The 19,036-nt window shown below is 59.2% G+C and overlaps 2 protein-coding genes across 10 annotated transcripts in view; one reads left to right on the forward strand and one right to left on the reverse strand.

The window, feature by feature from the left end:
- The window catches only part of MYO7B (myosin VIIB), a 91,478-nt gene extending 79,696 nt beyond the window's left edge, over positions 1–11,782 (forward strand). For both annotated transcript variants that reach the window (XM_047722721.1, XM_047722720.1), the window contains 17 exons: positions 1,078–1,195; positions 1,284–1,410; positions 2,410–2,576; positions 3,486–3,667; positions 4,492–4,622; positions 4,894–5,051; positions 5,239–5,392; positions 5,854–6,009; positions 6,927–7,032; positions 8,162–8,275; positions 8,569–8,656; positions 9,226–9,332; positions 9,828–10,013; positions 10,303–10,419; positions 10,590–10,673; positions 10,874–10,993; positions 11,373–11,782. In XM_047722721.1, the coding sequence (XP_047578677.1) occupies positions 1,078–1,195; positions 1,284–1,410; positions 2,410–2,576; positions 3,486–3,667; positions 4,492–4,622; positions 4,894–5,051; positions 5,239–5,392; positions 5,854–6,009; positions 6,927–7,032; positions 8,162–8,275; positions 8,569–8,656; positions 9,226–9,332; positions 9,828–10,013; positions 10,303–10,419; positions 10,590–10,673; positions 10,874–10,993; positions 11,373–11,474 (2,217 nt within the window). In that variant the 3' untranslated portion in view covers positions 11,475–11,782. The remainder of the gene's footprint in view (positions 1–1,077; positions 1,196–1,283; positions 1,411–2,409; positions 2,577–3,485; positions 3,668–4,491; positions 4,623–4,893; positions 5,052–5,238; positions 5,393–5,853; positions 6,010–6,926; positions 7,033–8,161; positions 8,276–8,568; positions 8,657–9,225; positions 9,333–9,827; positions 10,014–10,302; positions 10,420–10,589; positions 10,674–10,873; positions 10,994–11,372) is intronic.
- A 633-nt stretch (positions 11,783–12,415) lies between these two features.
- The window catches only part of LIMS2 (LIM zinc finger domain containing 2), a 42,132-nt gene continuing 35,511 nt past the window's right edge, over positions 12,416–19,036 (reverse strand). For all 8 annotated transcript variants that reach the window (XM_047722740.1, XM_047722739.1, XM_047722735.1 and 5 more), the window contains 6 exons: positions 16,811–16,960; positions 16,010–16,160; positions 14,945–15,037; positions 14,350–14,398; positions 14,135–14,210; positions 12,416–13,533 (listed from right to left, as the gene is read on the reverse strand). In XM_047722740.1, coding sequence (XP_047578696.1) covers positions 13,386–13,533; positions 14,135–14,210; positions 14,350–14,398; positions 14,945–15,037; positions 16,010–16,160; positions 16,811–16,960 — 667 coding nt within the window. In that variant the 3' untranslated portion in view covers positions 12,416–13,385. The remainder of the gene's footprint in view (positions 13,534–14,134; positions 14,211–14,349; positions 14,399–14,944; positions 15,038–16,009; positions 16,161–16,810; positions 16,961–19,036) is intronic.

Below are 19,036 nucleotides of genomic sequence, written 5' to 3' on the forward strand. Positions count from 1 at the left end.
AGCCTGATGTGGGGCTCAATCCCAGGACTCTGAGATCATGACCTGAGCCGAAGGCAGAGGCTTTAACCCACTGAGCCACCCAGGCGCCCCTCTTCTTCTTTTTTTATGTTCATTCTTAATGGCTGCATAGTACTGCAGTAATGAATTATAATTTACTGCTTCTTATCATGAACAGTAAGGTCATTCTCCATTTTTCACTATTAATACAACAGATGAACCCCTTAGTAGATGCCAACTTTTATATGCTCCACAGTATATCTCCAGGATAGATTCCTAGAGAGATTTCAGAGTACAGGAACTTTCCACAGTTCCTGGTACGTGATACCCATTGCCAGATCACCCCTCAGAGAGGAGGCATCACTTAACGCTGCAGGCTATGAGTGTTTCCCAACCACTTTTTAAACTGGCAACAAGAGAAATAACATTTTATTTAACAAACAGTAAAAAGAAAGTTCAGTTGGACACTATAGCCAGCTATGGGCCCAGAGCAGTGGAGACGGGGAGGAGCTGGGGAGGTGGAGAAGAAGCCAAGAAAGAGGGAGGAAGGAAAGTCGACTGGGGGCAGGTTGAGATGAAGGTCCCTGAGAGTGGCCTGCAGATAGGCAGAAGAACTCCAGAGAAGACAGACCGAGGTACCAAGGACACAGATGCACAGCAAGATAGGCATCCTGCACAGAGCAAGACATAGGCCCATAAGGCACACACGTGTTGGCAGGAGCAGGCCCAAGCCCGCATGGATAAGTCCAACTCATAGCTTTCCATAGCTTTCCATGAGGCAGTGAGTCACAGCCTGATTACAGCCCTTTGGCCCCCTGATCTAAAGAGGGGGCAAGCCTTCCTCCCCTCTCAAAACCATCCACGAATGGTCCCCCGCCAGGGTGGGTAAAAAAGGCCTGCCCAGCCCCCCAGAGCTTACTCCCCTAGCCCTCGCTGGCACGGACCTCTCTTCAGGTAGAGGCTTCACAGAATGATCCAGCAAATGAGCACCGTGGGCATTGGGCTGTTAGCTCACTAAGGGGAAGCCGGGGTCTAGTGAGAGATGAGTGATGGAAGTGACCCGCTGTGCCTCCCCCGCAGGCATGGTACACCCAGAAGCAGGCAAAGCCGCTGGCCGTGCAGGAGCAGGTGGTGGATGCTGCCCGCCTGCAGTGGCCGCTGCTCTTCTCTCAGCTCTTTGAGGTCACCACACTCTCCGGTAATGGGATCTGATGGAGGTGAGGGGGTGTAGGCAGGGTCCCCTGTGAGGCCAACCTAAGCTTCACACCTCTGTCTCCCCCTGCCAGGCCCTCGACTGCCCAAGACTCAGCTGATCTTGGCTGTTAACTGGAAGGGGATATACTTCCTGGACCAGAAGGAGAAGATGCTCCTAGAACTCTCTTTCCCAGAGGTCATGAGTCTGATCACCAACAGGTGGGTGTCCCAAGGGAAGATGTCCCAAAGGGAATCTCGCTTTGCACTCAACCTTAGTCCTTGGGGGCTCTGGGAGGAACAGGGAGAGAGGGAGGCATATTGTGCCTGGCCCTTGGTTGGGGTGCAGGGATGACGATGGACAGGTACGGTGTGATGGCTGCTGAACTTGGCACCCTATCCTCTCTGGCCACCAGGTTGGCACTTCCCCATTAAGTACTACATCTACGCTTGAGGCATCCTTCTCTCAGTTTTCACTTTGAAACCCAAAGCTTGCAATCTTTTGGGTGTGCATTTAGGTATAGGTCCCTTGCCTTCTCGTGGGCGAGAAGTGGTCATGTGGAAAGTGTGGATCATCTGAGAGAGGAAGTAAGGGATGGAGGCTGGGTGTGTGGCAGAGTGGCCTTGCAGGCCAGGCTGGGCCTCAGACACCCCCACCGCCATAGCTCTGCAGGCCTCTTGTCTTCGGAGAATGCCTCCCAGCCCTTTGGGAAGGCCCACCTGTGCCCTTCCAGAGCCCCCCTTGGTTAAAGCAGACCTCTGGGTGCCATGACATGATAATCATTACCATTGCATGGGTGGGGGGTCGCACAGTGGCCACCATTTCCTCAGGCTGACCATGCTGGGCACTTGTACTCACGGCATGCAGGGGAATAAACTAAGACAGGAGGTAGTTCACCCAATCTTGCCAAGACCGGTGCCTCCTCTCAACTCCAACATTCTTTGCCATGTCCCTGTGGTGGCCCTGCACACCAGCCACCTCATGACCCACCCAGAGCTGAGCCCACACCCTGGGAACCCTGAGCTCTGGCTGTCATTTGCCCACCATACAGAGTAGTGCCTGGGAGGTGGGCTGACCTAAGCTCAGACCTTGGCCCTACCAGTGCCCACAGTCAAGTCGTCTGTAACTTTAGGAGGACCACCCCTTCTGAGGCTGTCAAGGGGCTGGAACAGGGAGGGCGGGAGAGGGCGTTGGTCACATAGCATCTTTTGTCCCCTCAGGGAGGCCCAGGGTGGGCAGAGGCTGGTACTCTCCACGCTGCACGCAGAGGAGTACGAATTCGTGTCACCCAGCAGTGTGGCCATCGCCGAGCTGGTAGCCATGTTTCTGGAGGGCTTGAAGGAGAGGTCTGTGTTCGCCATGGCCCTGCAGGACAGGAAAGCCACAGGTGCCCAGCCAGGCGGGGAGGGGCAGATTGTGTGGTCAGTGGGAGGTTGGCTGGCTCATCCCCATGTCTCAGTGGCCATGCAGCAGGACTCCAGGAGGGACCTGAGCAGAGAGAGGGAAAGAGGGCCGTGAAGCACCATGGGGGGCAGCTTTGGGCAAAGCCTTCCCTTCCACAAAATGAGGGGTTAAAGGAGATGGTCTCAAAGCCCCTAAGGTGAAGCTAGTTGAGGAAGCTCAGGGGCACCCCTCCCTCCCCCTGCAGAGAATAGCCAGGCCACCAGCCTGAGCTTTGAATGCCGTCCCCACAGCCACCCTGTCTCCCATTTACAGACAAGGAACCGGGATCCTGAGAAGGGGAGCTGCTTGTCTAGGGTCACACAGCTCAAGGGTGGGAGACCGCTAGGGCAGTCTAGCTGCTGGCCACACCGTCCCTGCAGGTCAGCACTCCAGCATGAGCTGAGCACTCCTGGGCATTAGGCAGTGTAGTTACTGCAGGGGCCTGGGGGTGGGGGGCACTCACAGGGACAGAGAGGAGAGGCTATGTGTGCGGTCTTACAGCAGGAAGAAATGTCATCCCTGTTGCCCATTCCACCCCCCAGACTGCCCAAGAGGGAGGGATTATTGTCTACTTACAGAGGAGGACACAGGCTCAGGAGGCCTCACAGCACAGAGGGCAGATCCCCTGAGGCTCAGCCTGCAGCCATAGCTCCCCAGCCCTGCCTGCAGGGGCTGTGTGCCTAGGAATCCAGCCACCACTCAGCCTTGCTGTGGCCTTGGACCCACCACTCTGTCTCTTGCTTTCCTCACCTGCCAAGGGAGCCAAACCACGGTGCTAGCACAGTCTCTGGCCTCTGCCCAGCCCTTGATAAGTGGTGGCTTTTCTGCCCCTGTGTATGACTTGGAATTGCAGATGACACCACCCTCCTGCCCTTCAAGAAGGGGGACCTGCTGATCCTGACAAAGAAGCAGGGGCTGTTGGCTTCAGAGAACTGGACCTTGGGCCAGAACGACAGGACGGGCAAGATGGGGCTGGTGCCCACGGCCTGCCTCTATGCCATCCCAGTGGTCACCAAGCCCTCAGCACATCTGCTGGTAACACACGTTTGTCTGTCCTCAGCCCAGGTGCCCATGGGCACAGGAGGAAACAGCCCAGCTCCTAGCTCAGGGTCCCATGCGCCACCTTGCAGAGAGCCAGGAGACATGCCCTGCCGGCCCTGTCATCCCTCTGGGGTGACCATGAAGCTGGCACAGTGTCTGTACCCAGCCTTGCCCAGTGCTTATAGATGCTCCCACCCCAGCACATCCTGGGAACAAACCTGTCCTCCCCTGCTGTCAGCCTCATTTAAACCTGACCCAAGGGGGCCCAGGTCTCCAACCACCCTGGCCCCCAAAACCAGCCCCACTGAGAGGCAGGACAGACAGGCATTCTAGGATTCCCATACTGAGTGCCAGCTGTGTGCCCCGTGCAGGACAGCACTGAGCACAACAGCCACTCACCCCTCAAGGAGCATGTGGCACACTGCCTGTCACAGAGTGTCACCAAGAGGAAGCACTGGTCATTCTAGGAGCCAATGATAGGCTAGGGGCGTGCACTATCCGGAAAGCATCCCTGAGGAAGCGACATCGTGCTGGGGCCTGAGGGAGGTAGGGAACGAAGCAGGCAGCATCCAGTGAGAGGTGGCCCTGAGGGGTGCCCAGGGCAAGGGGACCCTCATGGGTCTGAGCAGCCCTCCTAAGGAAAAGGAACGGGTCAGAGACATTGAGTCACTGGTCATGGGTCACACAGAAGGTGACACGGGAGGACCTGTGCAGCCCTGTGGTCAGCCCCTCCCATGGCCCTGGAGCAACCGGGTCAGGAAGGAGCCTGTGGGGAGAGCCGTGTGGGCAGTGGGACCCACGGGCCTGTGTCTCCACAGAGCTTGCTGGCCATGTCACCAGAGAAGCGGAAGATGGCCACCCAGGAGGGGCGGCCCACAGAGCCGCTGCCTGAGGCGCAGCCCAAGGACAAGCCACACACCCTGGAGGAGTTCTCCTACGAGTTTTTTAGGTGCCCACTCAGGCCCCCAGCAGGCCCTGCCAGCCCTTCTGTGATCCCTGAGGGTTATAGGGAGGCCGTGGAGGGAGGTGCTGTGTCCACCTGGCCTCCCGGGGAAAGGGAACCCTCTGACCCTCCCATAGCTACCCCGGGAGGGCAAGGGGAGTGAGCCTGGGTCTCTCCCCTCACAGTGCACACACGGTAGGCGGGTGGGGAGAGGAAGGAGAAGCATGGACAAAGAGGGCTTGAGAAGGGCCTCACAGAAGCCTCCATTCCCGGACAGGGCTCCAGAAAAGGAGACAGTCAGCAGGGCCATGTTCCCCCTGGCCCGGACCCGGGGCCACCTCTGGGCACACTCATCTGAGCCACTGCGGCAGCCTCTGCTCAAGCGTGTCCATGCCAATGCCGAGCTCCGGGACCTCGCCTGTCAGATCTTCATCGATATCCTTCCCCAGCCAGCCTGGCCCAGCTCTGTGCTGGCCCCATGGCTGCCCTATGAAGGGCACCAGCCCCATGGAGCACAGGGCCGAGGCAGTGTGCAACTCGCGAGGCAGGTCAAGAGCCAATGTGGGGTCACGGTTGGCGGTGATAGGCAGCCACGCTGGCACATTCTCCTTGACAGCAGCACCTATCCTCAGGTACATGGGGGACTACCCTTCACGACAGGCCTGGACCTCTGTGGAGCTCACCGACCAGATCTTCTCGTCGGCCCTCCAGGACTCAGCCCTGCAGGATGAGGTCTACTGCCAGATCCTGAAGCAGCTGACACACAACACCAAGAGGTCTGCTGGGGACGGGGCAGGGCCAGAGGGCACCAGGCTCCCTACCCAGGCCCCTTCAGTCTTCACCCTAGCCTCCAGGGCTTGTGCCCAGTGTTCAGCTCATGGGGGCTCCCCAGCCTGCTCAGGTGCTGACAGCGGCTGTGGGAAGGCGGGGACCTTCTTCCGTCCCTCTGACCTCTTGGGGGTGGTGAAAGCAGGGAGAGGAATGGACCTGCCCTGGACCCTACCTTCTCGTACCCTTTTTCCTATGTTCTGGGCACAACATGGGCTCTCTTAACTCCAGTGCACTCCTCCCTGAAATGGGCATAATGGTACCCCTTCCCATTTTATGCGTGTAAAGCCTTTTTGAGGCAGCAGGTCACTGGGCAGCAGGCTTCCTTGTCCCCATCTCCTCAAGGTGCCTAGCTGGCCCGGGCCTCTAACAGGGCCCTTTCTAGGCTGATGGGTGCTGCCACCCCCAGGTACAGCGAGGAGCGGGGCTGGCAGCTGCTGTGGCTCTGCACTGGCCTCTTCCCACCTGGCAAGGCACTGCTGCCCCACACTCAGAAGTTCATCGACACACGGAGGAAGAAGCTGTTGGCCCCTGACTGCAGCCGCCGCCTCCAGAGGATCCTGAGGTGAGCCTGCCTATTCCCACACACCCAGAAGCGTCTGCATGTGGGTGCTGACTCATATTGCCCTTCCAGAGCTCGTGGTCCAGTGGGGACACCTGTCAGTGGAGCCAGATTCTGTGTCCTCTCCAGAAGCTGGTGTCTGTTTAAGGAAGCAGGACCAGGCTCCCAGCAAGCTGGGCAGAAGCTGGAAAGGGAGGCTCTAAAGGTCTCAGAGAGGCCTGGATGGTCAGTAAGGGCAGCTAGCAGACTCAGTCTTAGCCGTATCCCTACCCCAGTGGCTGCCTGTCCAGGGACAGAGGGAACAACAGCCTGGAGGCCACAGTATGATCTTGGTGCCCCAAGCCACCATCATCCCACCCAGCCAGGCAAGAGTGACCAAGATCTGAGGCCAGTCCCTACCAATCCTTGTGGCCAGCCCTCCCACCGTGGGGCACTTCTGCCTTGGGTCTGCCTTGATTCTCATCCGCACCACCTGCCCTATCTGGCTCGGCCTCCTGTGGCTGTGGAAGAGTGTGGGTTGGCCGTGGTCATGGAGAGGGAGGTGGGTGCCCTCAGAGAAGGTCCTCAGAGAAGGTGCGGGGGTCCTTGACTCCCACCTAATGCCCCTGCTGTGTGAGAATGAGAACCCAACTCTTGCTGGCCACCAGTGCCCCACCCAGGAGGCTCTGGTCAGCCCGGGGCCCCTTCTTCTTGCCACCTCCTCAGAATAGGGGGGCACCTGGGAGGTGACTCCAGGCTGGCTCTGGGCCTGGTGCTGAGCTCCCCAGGCAGGGGCAGCCCCTGAGAACTACACCCTCCAGTGGGGGTGCAGAGTTACTTGTTTGTTTCTGGCACAAGGTTTAGCTTGGAGGGGGTAGCTGGGGCCTGGGCTGGGCTGGAGGTAGTGGGGGCGGGGCATGCTCAGCCCTCTACTACTCTAGGACGGGGCCCCGGAAGCAGCCCCCACACCCAGTGGAGGTAGAGGCCATGGAGCAGAACATCTCCCGCATCTGCCACAAGATCTACTTCCCCAACGACACGAGCGAGGTGAGCGCCCCCCCCGCCTGAGGGACTGGCCTCCCAGGCTCCCCTCCTGCAACCCCCCACCCCCACAAAGCCCCTCTGCAGCGTGGTTACCCACAGAGAGCCAAAACAAGCGGACTGACACTGTTTTCAGAGTTAGAGGGAGCCTCCCACCCTCTCAGTCTCCTACCTGGACCATCAGAGGTTAACTGAGTGCCCCCCCCCACCCCAGGGGCTCAAGGCCAGCATAGGGAGTGGCCACCCCCCCCCCTCCCGAGGCCTAGGGTGGTGGGAAGTCCTGAAGGGGCAGGACTTCCCACCACCCTAGGCCTCGGGGCGGGGGGGGGGGGGGGTGGCCACGAGGAAGCCACAAGGGTGGTCAATGAAGCTGAGTCCCAGGGCATGGGACCCCTACGGGCTTCTGACCCTGCCCTGGGGCATGGGAGCAGAGGTGCTGCCACTAGGGGCACCTGTGGGCAGAGCCCTTGTTGGCTGCTGGGGATGGTAAAGAACAGGTGGGAGGGGAAACAGGAGGCCCCGGCCTGCAGAGAGGCCCCCAGCCACGTGGCAGCAGAGAAGAGCAGAAGGGCAGAGGACCGTGCTCCCTTGCAGTGTTTCCCAGAGCACTGTGGTTTCTGCAGTCTTGGAGACTATGGGTCCCACAGGGGAAGTTCCCACAGTCTGTCCACAGGGCTCTCAAAGCAAGTTCCAAAGGCCAGGCCTCCTGGGCCCCCAAGACTATGACCTCTGACAGAACAACGTAAGCATCTGGTTAGTTTTCTACAAGGGAAGGCTTCTCCTTCTCAGGCTACAGCATGTCTAGCCAATCTTTTTTTTTTAAAAAAAGACTTATTTACTTACTTTAGAGAGAGAGAGCTCATGTGTTAGCACACAGGAGCAGGGGTGGGGCAGAGAAACAGGGAGAGGGAGAGAGAATGTCAAGCAGACTCCCTGCTGAGCACAGAGTCCACATGGGGCTCAATCTCAGGACCCTGAGATCATGACCTGAGCGGCCATCACAAGGTGGACGCTCAGCGAGTGAGCCACCGAGGCGCCGCTCCCACCAGTCTTGAGAAGAAGAGTACCAGTCTGTGCATGGTGGTCCCAGGCTGAGCCTTGTCCTGAGACGAGCACACACTGCTTCTCCGCCCAGATGCTGGAGGTGGGCACCAATACCCGGGTGCGGGACGTATGCCAGAGCGTCGCCACCAGGCTCCAGCTGGCCTCCTGGGAAGGCTGCAGCCTCTTCATCAAGATCGCAGACAAGGTGCGCTCAGCTGGCCAGGCCGGGGTGGCGGGAAGGGTGGGTGGATGTCTGAGGTACGTGGCGTTCTCCCCTGCATACTGGGCCAGGTCCCTCACTACACACAGGCTGTCAGGATGAAGGGAGGTGGGCTTATGGAGCAGCACAGTGTGGGAGCAAGTGAGAGCCAGCTCTGAGCAGCGCCTAGCCTCCCCAGCCATAGATGGGCTGACCAGACCCAGGCTCTTAGCGCCTCCCGGGGTGGGCTCTCCCATGGAAGCCCTTCTACCCTCTCCCTTCCTCCCCACCCACCCCAGGTCATCAGCCAGAAGGAGGGAGACTTCTTCTTTGATTCCTTGCGGCAAGTGTCTGATTGGGTGAAGAAAAACAAGCCCCAAAAAGAAGGTAAGGGGAGCAGGGTGGGGACAAAGGAAGGATGTGGTTGGGATGGAGGGGTCCGGGGGAAAGGAGAGTCTGCCTCCCGGGGCCAGGGACAGAATGTTCCGCTGGCACTTCTTGCATGGCCCCTGCATTCATTCATTCCCCTTTAAATTCCCTGGGTCATGGGTATGGCTACAGCTGGGGCCAAGCAGGCAGGGGGAGGGCATGGCATCAGGCCTAGAACAGATGGCTGGGCTGCAAGGTGATGAAGGCTTTGTGGGGGCCTGACCCCCACAGGGAGGTCCAGGAAGATCCCTGGAGAGGGTGGCTTCTGCACTATTCCTGAGGGATGAGAAAGAGTCGGTGGTCAGGGAGGAAGAGGGGATGAGGCTTTTCAGCAGAAGAGGCGTCAGGAGCAACCACAGCAGCGATGGCAGGGCTGTGGGGGGAGACTCAGGATACACGTGCTGCAGGCCATGTGCTCCAAGGAGGTGGGTGGCAATGCCCTGGCCACTAGAGGGGGTGGGAACTACAGGTCCAGGAGTCTGCTGGGCCACAGGACAGCCTAGGCACTCACTGTCCGCCCTGCCCAGGGGCCCCCGTGATGCTCCCCTACCAGGTGTACTTCATGCGGAAACTGTGGCTCAGCGTGACCCCAGGGAAGGACACAAATGCAGACACTATACTTCATTACCACCAGGTACCCGGGCAGGCTCACTCCTGGTGGGTGTTTGGGCACACCATCACTTCACCCACACCTGCCTTGAGAGATGGTAGAGGAGACAGCAGGCCAGCTGCGGCTTTGCTCTGGGTCACCTAGCCTCTCCAGGGGCTTCTGGAGGCCCTTGAGGCCCCATGTGGTGGGTGGGCTGAGCTCCTGAGGGTTCCACAGCCAGGAGCAGAGGGAGAGCAGCCTTTGGGGACACTGACTGTACCAGCCCCTGAAGAGTAATTGTTGGGAGAGGAAGGAACAGAGGGTCCCAACTACATAAGGGTAGGGCAGGCCACCACCTCCATGGTGAGATGTCAGGGAGCCGTGCCCTGACTTGATGGCCATTGCCCCTGCCAGAAACCCTCCCTGAGGGCTTAGGGTTTTGCTGGCTCTGTCTCCTGGCTGTCCCCAGAGCTAATACTTCTGCCACCTGAGCATGAAGGGTTTGGGCAGCAGCCTAAAGCCAACATGTCCATCACTCAGGAGCTGCCCAAGTACCTTCGTGGGTTCCACAAGTGTTCGCGGGAGGATGCCATCCACCTGGCCAGCCTCATCTACAAGGCCCAGTTTAATAACGACCGGTCCCAGCTGGCTAGTATCCCCAAGATCCTGCGGGATCTTGTGCCTGAGAACCTCACACGCCTCATGTCATCCGAGGAATGGAGAAAGGTCCTTGATGGGGCTGGGGAGGGGACCCTGGGGTACAAGGGCGCCGGGCCCCACTTGGGCGAGATGAGCACCTTCTGGGCATGGAGGGTAGGCTGGGTCTATGATTGTCACCCCTTCCCCATGCTGTCCACAGCACCCCAGAAATGGGTTCCCTGTGTGCAGAGGACCCATTTGACTCTAAGCGCCCTCCAGGCTGGCTGCAAGCACACGGGCGCTGCTCTGGACAGGGGCCTTGGGGACCCTGTGTGGACAGCCTGCTCAGGCCCTCACTGGCCCTTGCCTCCCCTAGAACATCCTTCTGGCCTATGACAAACACAAGGACAAGACAGTAGAGGAGGCCAAAGTGGCCTTCCTCCAGTGGATCTGCCGGTGGCCCACATTTGGATCTGCCTTCTTTGAAGTGAAGGTAAGCCTCACCCAGCTCTGGCCCCAGCAGCCTGAGCTCCTCCTTAAACACACATCTAGGGGCAGGCCTGGCCAGCTGGTTTGGAAGAAGCATGTGTGCACATGTGTGCCTCAGGGAAGTGGCCCCCTGGCCTCCTTGGCTGACTGTGACCACTGTGCCCTCCTCCCCAGCAAACCTCGGAGACCTCGTACCCGGACATCATCCTCATCGCTATCAACCGGCACGGGGTTCTGCTTATCCACCCCAAGACCAAGGTAGCAGCAGGGCCCCAGCAGGGCTGGGGAAGCTGCCAGGGTCCCACACCCCTGCACAGGTGGTACCCCCCTGCCCTTCTATGCCCACTCCCATGACCCATGGACTCTGGAGGACCCCAGAGCAGCAGCTCAGGTCCTAGGGTCCCTAGGCTCCCTGGGCTGGAGCTGGGTCCTACCCACCCTGCCCACTCTGCCCTCAGGAACTGCTCACCACCTACCCCTTCACCAAGATCTCCAGCTGGAGCAGTGGCAGCACCTACTTCCACATGGCACTGGGGAGCCTGGCCCGGGGTAGCCGCTTGCTGTGTGAGACCTCTCTGGTGAGTCCCAGTCCTGGGTGCCTTCTGGTCCCTTCCCCCAACCCAGACACACAGGACACGGAGGCACCAGGGAGTACATTTCCCCAAACCTGGCCCCGGACTGCCACCAGGCAAGTGGCTTACACTGAGGGCCTGACTTCCTGTGCCCAGGGTGGGCTAGGCCAGGCTGGGCCAGCAGAGCCAGGAAGGAGGACCAGCAAGAAAAAGCCTGGGACTGTCATCCAGGGACCGTGGTGGCAAGGTCTGGTGTGGGCCCCCTGTGGTCCTAGGCCTCTCTAAGGAAGGAGGAGAACTATGTTCTCAGCAGTGTGTCCTTGAGGCAGAAGCAGGGCACCACCACGGCCCCTCACAGCCTCCAACCCCACCCTTCCCTGTCCAGGGCTACAAAATGGATGACCTGCTGACCTCGTATGTGCAGCAGCTCCTGAGCACCATGAACAAGCAGCAGGGCTCCCAGGCCCCAGCCCAGGCCGATCCTTAGCCCCGGGAGCTGGTGTGTCCACTCACTTACCCTTACCCTGGTGGCACTTCCCAAAGGCCCTTTGGAAAGGTGGCCCTTTCCAAAGGCCCAGGGCCTGCCCTCTGCAGGCAGCTTTTCATGCTTCCCTCTCCCCAGAACACACCCCCACAACCCTCAGCATACCAGGCAGGCCTCCTTTCCTGAGGGGCTGACCATGGAGGACAAAGTGTGGAGCCCAGTGCAGAGCCCGGAATGTCAGGCCTCCAGGCTGATGGGTGGATGGTTGAAAGGACTCCCCCAAGAATGTAAAATAAAAATTTCTGAAGCACTGTGCAATGTGCTAGAGAAGCGGGGACAGGGGTGGACAGGTGGGCAGGAGGCCTAGGAGGCACTGGCCGGCAAAAGATCTCTTCCAGAGAAAGCAAAAAGCATGGTGACTCCTCTGAGGTATGCCTGGAGGACAACTCCATTCTCAGGGAATGACTTCATTGATCTCTCCCCCTCCCTTTGTCTGCTTTCCCCCTCCCTCTTCCCTCAGGCCCCTTGGCACACCTTTCTCCTTCCCCCACAGGGCCCTGGGGCATATAACTGCTGTGGGAGGGCCTGGTGGGGGTGCAGGCCAGGCCTCCCTCTCTGGCTGCTGGCTTCCCACAAAGGCCAGCCTGTGCCCAGGTGGGAGCAGAGCTGGACGCAGCTTAGTGGCCTGGGTTCATCCCCACCGTGCTGGCAGGCGCCATCCTACCCATCTTCCCCAACTGGCCAGGCTACATGGACTGAGGGTTTCCGGCTGGACTGGTCTCCAAAGCCTGAGGGCAACAAGAGCTGGGTCCTAATTGGACATTTCTCTCACCTGTCCTATTTGGTGTCCATCTCTCTAAGCATTCCACAACCCCAAAGCAGTATGCCCACGGGGCCTGCCTTACCTCCTCACTCTCACAACAGAAACCACACAGGCCAAGTGGTCGTGTAAATAAGCCTTCATTCGTTATGCAAGCACCAGGTCCTGTGCTGGCCACGGAGGAAGTGTGGTCCCTGGAGGTTCGGAGTGAGCCATCCACCCAACCCCACTACCTTCTAGCCCCTGGCCGGCTGCACCCAGAGGATCAGCATGTGCCCTTGTCGGGGGAGGAGGACACAGGGAACCCGAGCTGCTACGGGGACCACAGAGGAGCTTGGGGGAACCATAGTGGCCCGTGGCCCAGACTGGATTTCAGGAAGGAGGCCTCCTGAGTGATGATGGGAGGGGGTCCGTATCCCCCCTGATGATTTGTGGGGTGCGGTGGCAGTTTATGCACAAGGATCCTACATGGTTGAGTGTGTGTGTGTCCAAGGGTCAAAGGTGGTTCCCCAGAGGCCCCCATCCGCATGGCCAGGGTCACGGGGCTGGAGCAGCTGCCTGGCTATGGCCTCCCCAGAGCCATGTGTGCACAGTGGGACCACTCTGGGTGGAGGCTGGCCAAGCTCCCACAGAAGGATGTGAGCTGCCAGGGCCCCTGCAGGAATGGGACAGGTCAGGATGAGCAGGGCTCCGTGGCCAGGTGACCCCAGGCCCTGATTCGCTCATATCCCTGCAGGACTTGACCTGAGGCTGTGGGCACAGGCCTGTCACAGGCTCCAGGGCCCTGTTCTGCCCCATGCCTACATAAAAGGAAAGTGAGGAGCCCATGGCAAGAGAGAAAAGAGAGGCCTGGGGAGGAGGTGGAGATGAGGGACTAGGGGCCAAAAGAGTGGGTGGTGAGCCAAGAGAGCAGGGGAAGGAGATGGGGGAGGGAGAGAAGGGGATGAGAAGCATACTGGAGGGAAGGAGGGGAGGAGGGAGGGAAGGAGGGGGAGGCCACAGACAAGGAGCAGAGATGAGGACTGGAGGCAGCAAAGGGAAGGGGGCACCAGCAGGAAGGGGGAGATGAAGGTGGAGGGCAGGCAGGAGGCCGCTCAGGCGGAGTTGAGGCCCACCGACTTGGGGGGGGCCTTGCGGGCAGCCAGCTCCGACAGCTTCTTCAGCCGCTTCTTCAGCTCCAGTGGGAACTTCTCATAGCATCTCTTACATACAGGCTTCATGTCAAACTCCACAAACTTGTTCCTGGGGAAGAAGTCCAGCAGTCAGGAGAGCCCCAGGCCCCACCAACTCAGCCCACAGCAGTCCAGGTCCCTGAGTGAGCTTCTGGCCAGGGGTCACAGTAGACAAGGAAACAGGCCTCCAGGCCTCCTTTCCCTCTCAGGAGATTCTGATACTCCAGAACCATCCACGACTCCCTACGGTCCTCAGAAACCTGGACTCCCCTTCACCTCACAGATCCAGCCCTTCTGTACCTCCTGTGGTTCATGGAGGAGCCAGCGGTCTGACTCCTTTGCCTTTGAACATGCTGTTCCCTGAGTTGGAATGCCCTTCCCTCCTCAGAGCCCTGTGTCTTTGCTGGTGTGTTGGAGGCTCACATCGTTCCCCCTCTCACCCTGCCCAAGGGGCCCCTCAATCTGCCTCCATAGGCTGGGGTTGCCCCTTGCTGCCACTGCACCCCCAGGGCCTGACCACAGCAGGCATCCAGGGAAAGCCTGATGAAGAAACCAGGGGAAGCGCTCTCAAATCAGAGCCCCCACGACAGGCTCCAGGAGGAGGCCGATGCTGGGCAGGTCCCACTCTGCCAACCCTGCCCTGGCACCCCCAGGAGGCCAGCACCACTTACTTCAGGGTGAGCTTGCTGTTGCAGGTGGAACAGGAGAAGCAATTCACGCACCATGCCTTGTTGAGGGCCGACACCACTGTGGGGGCAGGGGCGAGCAGGCTGAGCAGGCCCAGGCTGGCCCAGGACCAGCTGGGCCTGCAGCTGCAGGACCAACATGCCAGAGGGAGAGCAGGCACGTGCAGGGGGGAGGGGGCACAGGGACAGAGGAGCCTTACCATCACCCTCAATCACATGGCTACAGTTATAGCAGACGTCCCCAAAGAGCTGTAAAGAGAGCAGGTGTCAAACTTGTGGCAGGCAGTCATGCCCCAGCTCGAGGCCAAGGCTGACACCTGGCCCCCATCCCACCCCAAACAGCTGCTCTCAGGCATCCTCCCAAGACTCCTGGGCCCTTCCCGCCAGGGTGGCCCCGTTGCTCCTGCTGGTGTCCATGAGAAGGCTGGGCCAGGGCCATACCCCCAACTTCTGGACCACAGCCACAGGGCACCTCTGCCAGACTGGCAGGAGAGAGAAGGATGGCAGCACAGGTCACCCCCATGAGCTCAGGACCTCACAGAGACCTCTCATTCACTTCCCATGGCAGGTCTGGGTCAGTGTCTCAAATGACACTGAGCACACAGCCCAGCCTCCACACGCACTGAGGGCTCTGGAGGGGCTGCCCTCGTCCTCTCCTGCCCAGATGGGTGCATGCAGCGTTCCAGGCGCTCACACCACATCACCTCCCTGAGGGCTCCCCACAGCCCCACAGCTGCTGTCCACACCTGGGCCTCCGCAGGCCCCACCCATCCACCCTCTGCTCCCCGGCCCTACCTGGTTGTAGTGGGTCTCACAGTAGGCCAGACCCTTCTTCTCATAGTGCCGGTGCCCTAGGAACGGCTTCTCACACTTGGCGCAGACGAAGTGCTGAGAGGACAGGGGGGAGTCAGGGCAGCTTAAGGTTGGAGCAGCCACCCTGGGAGACAGGGGCCCATGGGATGGAGTGCCTCAGTGGGCTCCCACTGGACAGTGGGATCGATATCACCATGGACCTCCCATGAGTGAGCAGGCCCCACTCTTTCCCCAATGCACAGTGACACGCATTGCCATCCTCTCCAGGGCTGCCCCCCAGGCCACCAAACTCCGCCCAAGTTGTCAGGCATTGGTGAGGTGCCTGGGGCGTGGTGGGACCTCCCCACGGGGGCTCCTCTGTTATACGCAGGGTGCTTCCCCGGAAGACCACATGTGTCTGCCTCCCGTGGGCATCCCCTGCAGGCCCCGGGTCATTGAGCAGCATCTTCCAGTTCCTGTGGTGTGTGGGGATTTGCCCTCCTCACAGGGGGCTGGGGACCAGGACAGGGCCTGCATCAGAACCTTTCCAAAGAGGCCACCCAAGACAGCTTCTGGGACACAGACCTAGCCAGGGCATCAGGGAACAGAAGCCTCCCTTCCAGCTAGTATCTGTAAGACTGTGAGAGCCCGCAGGGTAGAGGTGAATCCTCCAGGTGACCCAGGCAGACACACCCGAGGAGCTAAGCCAGCAGGTGTGCCCAGCTTCCATGTCTCTATGCGGCCGGACACAGCCAGTTCTGCCAACCATAACCCCACGGGGTGTCTTGAGCAGACTGTCCCTGAGGTTCTCTCATGACTTTGGAATCCTCTAGAAGGCCAAGAGGGGGAGGAAAGTAGGTGGGCACAGCTGCCTGACCGTGGTCTGTGCACTCAGGTCTCCTGTCTCCCAGGGTAGGCCAGGCATGAAGAGGGGCAGCATCAAGGAGGAGGGTCCCTGCTGGGAGCAAGCTCCATGGCCTGGGGGTGGGAGCGTGGAAGGGCTGCAGGGCCAGACTCCACATATAACAATGAGCCTGGGGCACCCCCCAACCTCCTGGCCTTGCTCACCTCCACGTGCCACTGCTTGCCCAGCGCGTTGACCACACGGCCCTCGATGGGCCGACGACAGGCCCCACAGATGGGGACACCCATCTTGTCATGGCACGGCAGGCAGTAGAGCTCGCCCTTCAGCTCTCGGGCTTCTGCAGTCAGCTCCTTCCTGGGAGACCGAGCAGAGCCACAAGTGACATCGCTGCCCCACTGCAGGGCCCGCCCTGGCACTGGTGGGTCCCACCAGCCCCTCCAGCCCCAGGGAGCAGCTTCCGGAGAAGACCCACTCTGGTCCAAAACAGTGCCCAGGGTGGGCAGCTCTTTGATCTCTGGTCTCTTCAGGGACTTCCTGTGCCCCAGACAGGCCCCAGGGCACAAGATTCCCGCAAGGGCCTCGCAGAAGGCAGTCTGTGTTGTGCATTGTCGGGCCCTCTGAGAAGCAGATCTGTTCTCGGCCCCTCCGCACCAGACTGGGTGTCTGGGGCAGGGATGAGGGAATCCTCCGCAGCTTCTTTCCTTTCTCCTCCCCTCTCCAACACCAGCACCAACCCCTCCTCCTTGCCCTGGCCCTCAAAGCCTTTGATTCCTTCCTCCCAGCTTCCAGGGGCCCAGCCCTCCCTCACCCTGTGTCCAGCGGGACTTCATGCAAGGGGCTCCCTGAATGGGGGCCCAGAGGGAGCCGTTTCCTGCAGCGATGCCCTCTATGTCTGCCCCTCACCTTTCTCCGACTGGTCCACCCCTCCTGTCCCCTCACTGCCCTGGGTGGGGGTCCTGCCCACCTCACCACCTCCTGGCACAGGAACTCCACTGTGGACGTACCCGCAGTGGGTGCAGCTGAAGTGGTCCGCGTGGTAGGCATCATTCTTGAACATAAGGGGCTGCTCATCAATGACCAGATGGCACCGCTGACAAACATACTTTCCCAGACCCTTGGCCTTCTCCCGGTTGTGGCAAGGCCGGCACAGGTGCCTGTGGGAAGTGAGGCAAGTGTTAGGTGCCAACTGCTCACTCCCCCTCTCCTCCCCACATAGCATGGTTCACCTCCTGGGAGAAGAGGCCCCTGGGCTCCCGCCTGCAGCTTTAACAGTGCCCATAAGCCTCAAGAGGCTCAGCCAGTGGTCCAGAAAGGCAAGCTAACTAATCCTGCGGCCATGAAGCCTACAGCCGTGCCCTCACCAAAAAGGACTCTGGCACTGGAAAACAAAAATACACCAGAATGTTGGTGTTTGCCGACTTTGGATGGTAGAGCAAATGTGATAGTTTTCTTCTCCCCACTTTTTCTGAGCCTAGGACATTGTATGGAATAGAATAGACATTTCATTGCCATTTGCTGCAGATAAAATTTTATTTTCAAATATCTTTGAATGTGGGCACGTAACTGAATCGTGACTGTTAGCTTGAAAACCCTGCTGTGCTCAGCAGAAGACCACGGAGGGCCAGGTCCATCTGGCCTACACAACCCCTTCCTTTGGGGTCTGTCAGACAAAGAGGGACCCGTAATTCTACAGGCTTTCTGTCTCCAAAGACAAGCACAGCTGTGTCAGACAGAGGCCCCCAAACCCAGGAACTATCATTACAGAGTCTTTTTTGTAAAGAACTCAGAGTAATTTCTGATGCTACTCCTTGCATTGGGCAACAGCTGGGATCTCTACTGAGAGAGAAATCAACATGGTTTCTGTTTCCTTGTGCCTCAAAGGTGGCGGGAATTTAGATTCAGGGTCCCCAAGCAAAGATGTACAAAGGCCCCAATCCATTACTCCCATCCCCCACCTGCCGCCCCAGTCTGTAAGCCTTCTTGATGCATGCGGGCCCTCCCTTCCTGTCTTCCCAGGCACCCATCCACAGGGAGGTTTCTACCCCTCAGCAGCCTCCACAGGGACCTGACACCCACAGTCAGCCTCTTTTACGGGCAGATCAAGGACTCTAGTTAAGAGATTAACTCTCAGACTCAGGATCCTCCAACCAGGTGTGATGGGCAGATCCTAGACACCAGGAAGGCCAACTGACTATCCATGGCCTTGACCCCAATGTCTGCCACCTCACTGGGGTCTGGACTCCCGCAGTACAACACTGCTGTCTGCTTGCCTTGTTTGTGTTTTATCTCCCTGGTGGGTGGGAAGGCCAAGGGGCCCAAATGAGTGCCTGGTAGCCACTTGCTGACAGGCTGCAGGCTGTGCCCAATCAGATTAGCAGCTCAGGCTGAGTCTCCAGTATGTGAGTGAATGAATGATTGTAGAAGAGAGGAAGGGAGAGACAGTGGGTACCATCTCCCATGACAGTACAGCCAGACCAGTACTGGAAGCCAGCCCCCTCACCAGGGCCCCGACTCCACCTACCCATGGGATACAAATGTGGCCTGTCACTGCAGTCTTCATCTCCCTGACTAAGGTTTTGCCCCCTCGGTCCCCAGATCCCTGTTCCCACCTCCTCCCCCAGACCCTCTGCCACAGCAGGTCTGAGCAGAGATGCTCCCCCAGCCACCAGACTACCATGCCTCACGCTCTCCACACCACACCTGCCACCAGCTTGTGCCTCTGTCACAGACACAGCATTTATGCCCTACGACCCCAATCCCAATTTTGGTAACTACTATTAGCGTTATGACATCACTCAAGCCATACAGAATAACTTCTGTTCCAAAGCTATAGAAATTAGCCCAACCCCCACAATTCTGCTGCAACAATCATGCCCTCACAGCTACTGTCAGCAATCACCCAACAACAGAAGAAGCCAGACACCCTCGAGTCAAATGGATGTGAGCTAGTCCTTCCGGACCTCCACGTGAGGCAGCGTAGAGGAGGGGCCGGGCCCTGGTCATTGACTCCCAGCTGAGACCAAACTGAGGAGCCCAGTGCCCCACAAGGAACCCTAGCTGGGAAACATCTTTTTTTTTTTTTTTTAAGATTTTATTTATTTATTTGAGAGAGGGAGAAGAAGAGGGAGAAGTAGGCTCCCCGCTAAGCAGGGAGCCTAATGTGGGGCTCAATCCCAGGACCTCGAGATCATGACCTGAGCCAAAGCCAGACGCTTAACTGACTGAGCCAT

Source organism: Lutra lutra, chromosome 3, assembly GCF_902655055.1.
Source record: "Lutra lutra chromosome 3, mLutLut1.2, whole genome shotgun sequence".
Classification (NCBI taxonomy): Eukaryota; Metazoa; Chordata; class Mammalia; order Carnivora; family Mustelidae; genus Lutra; species Lutra lutra.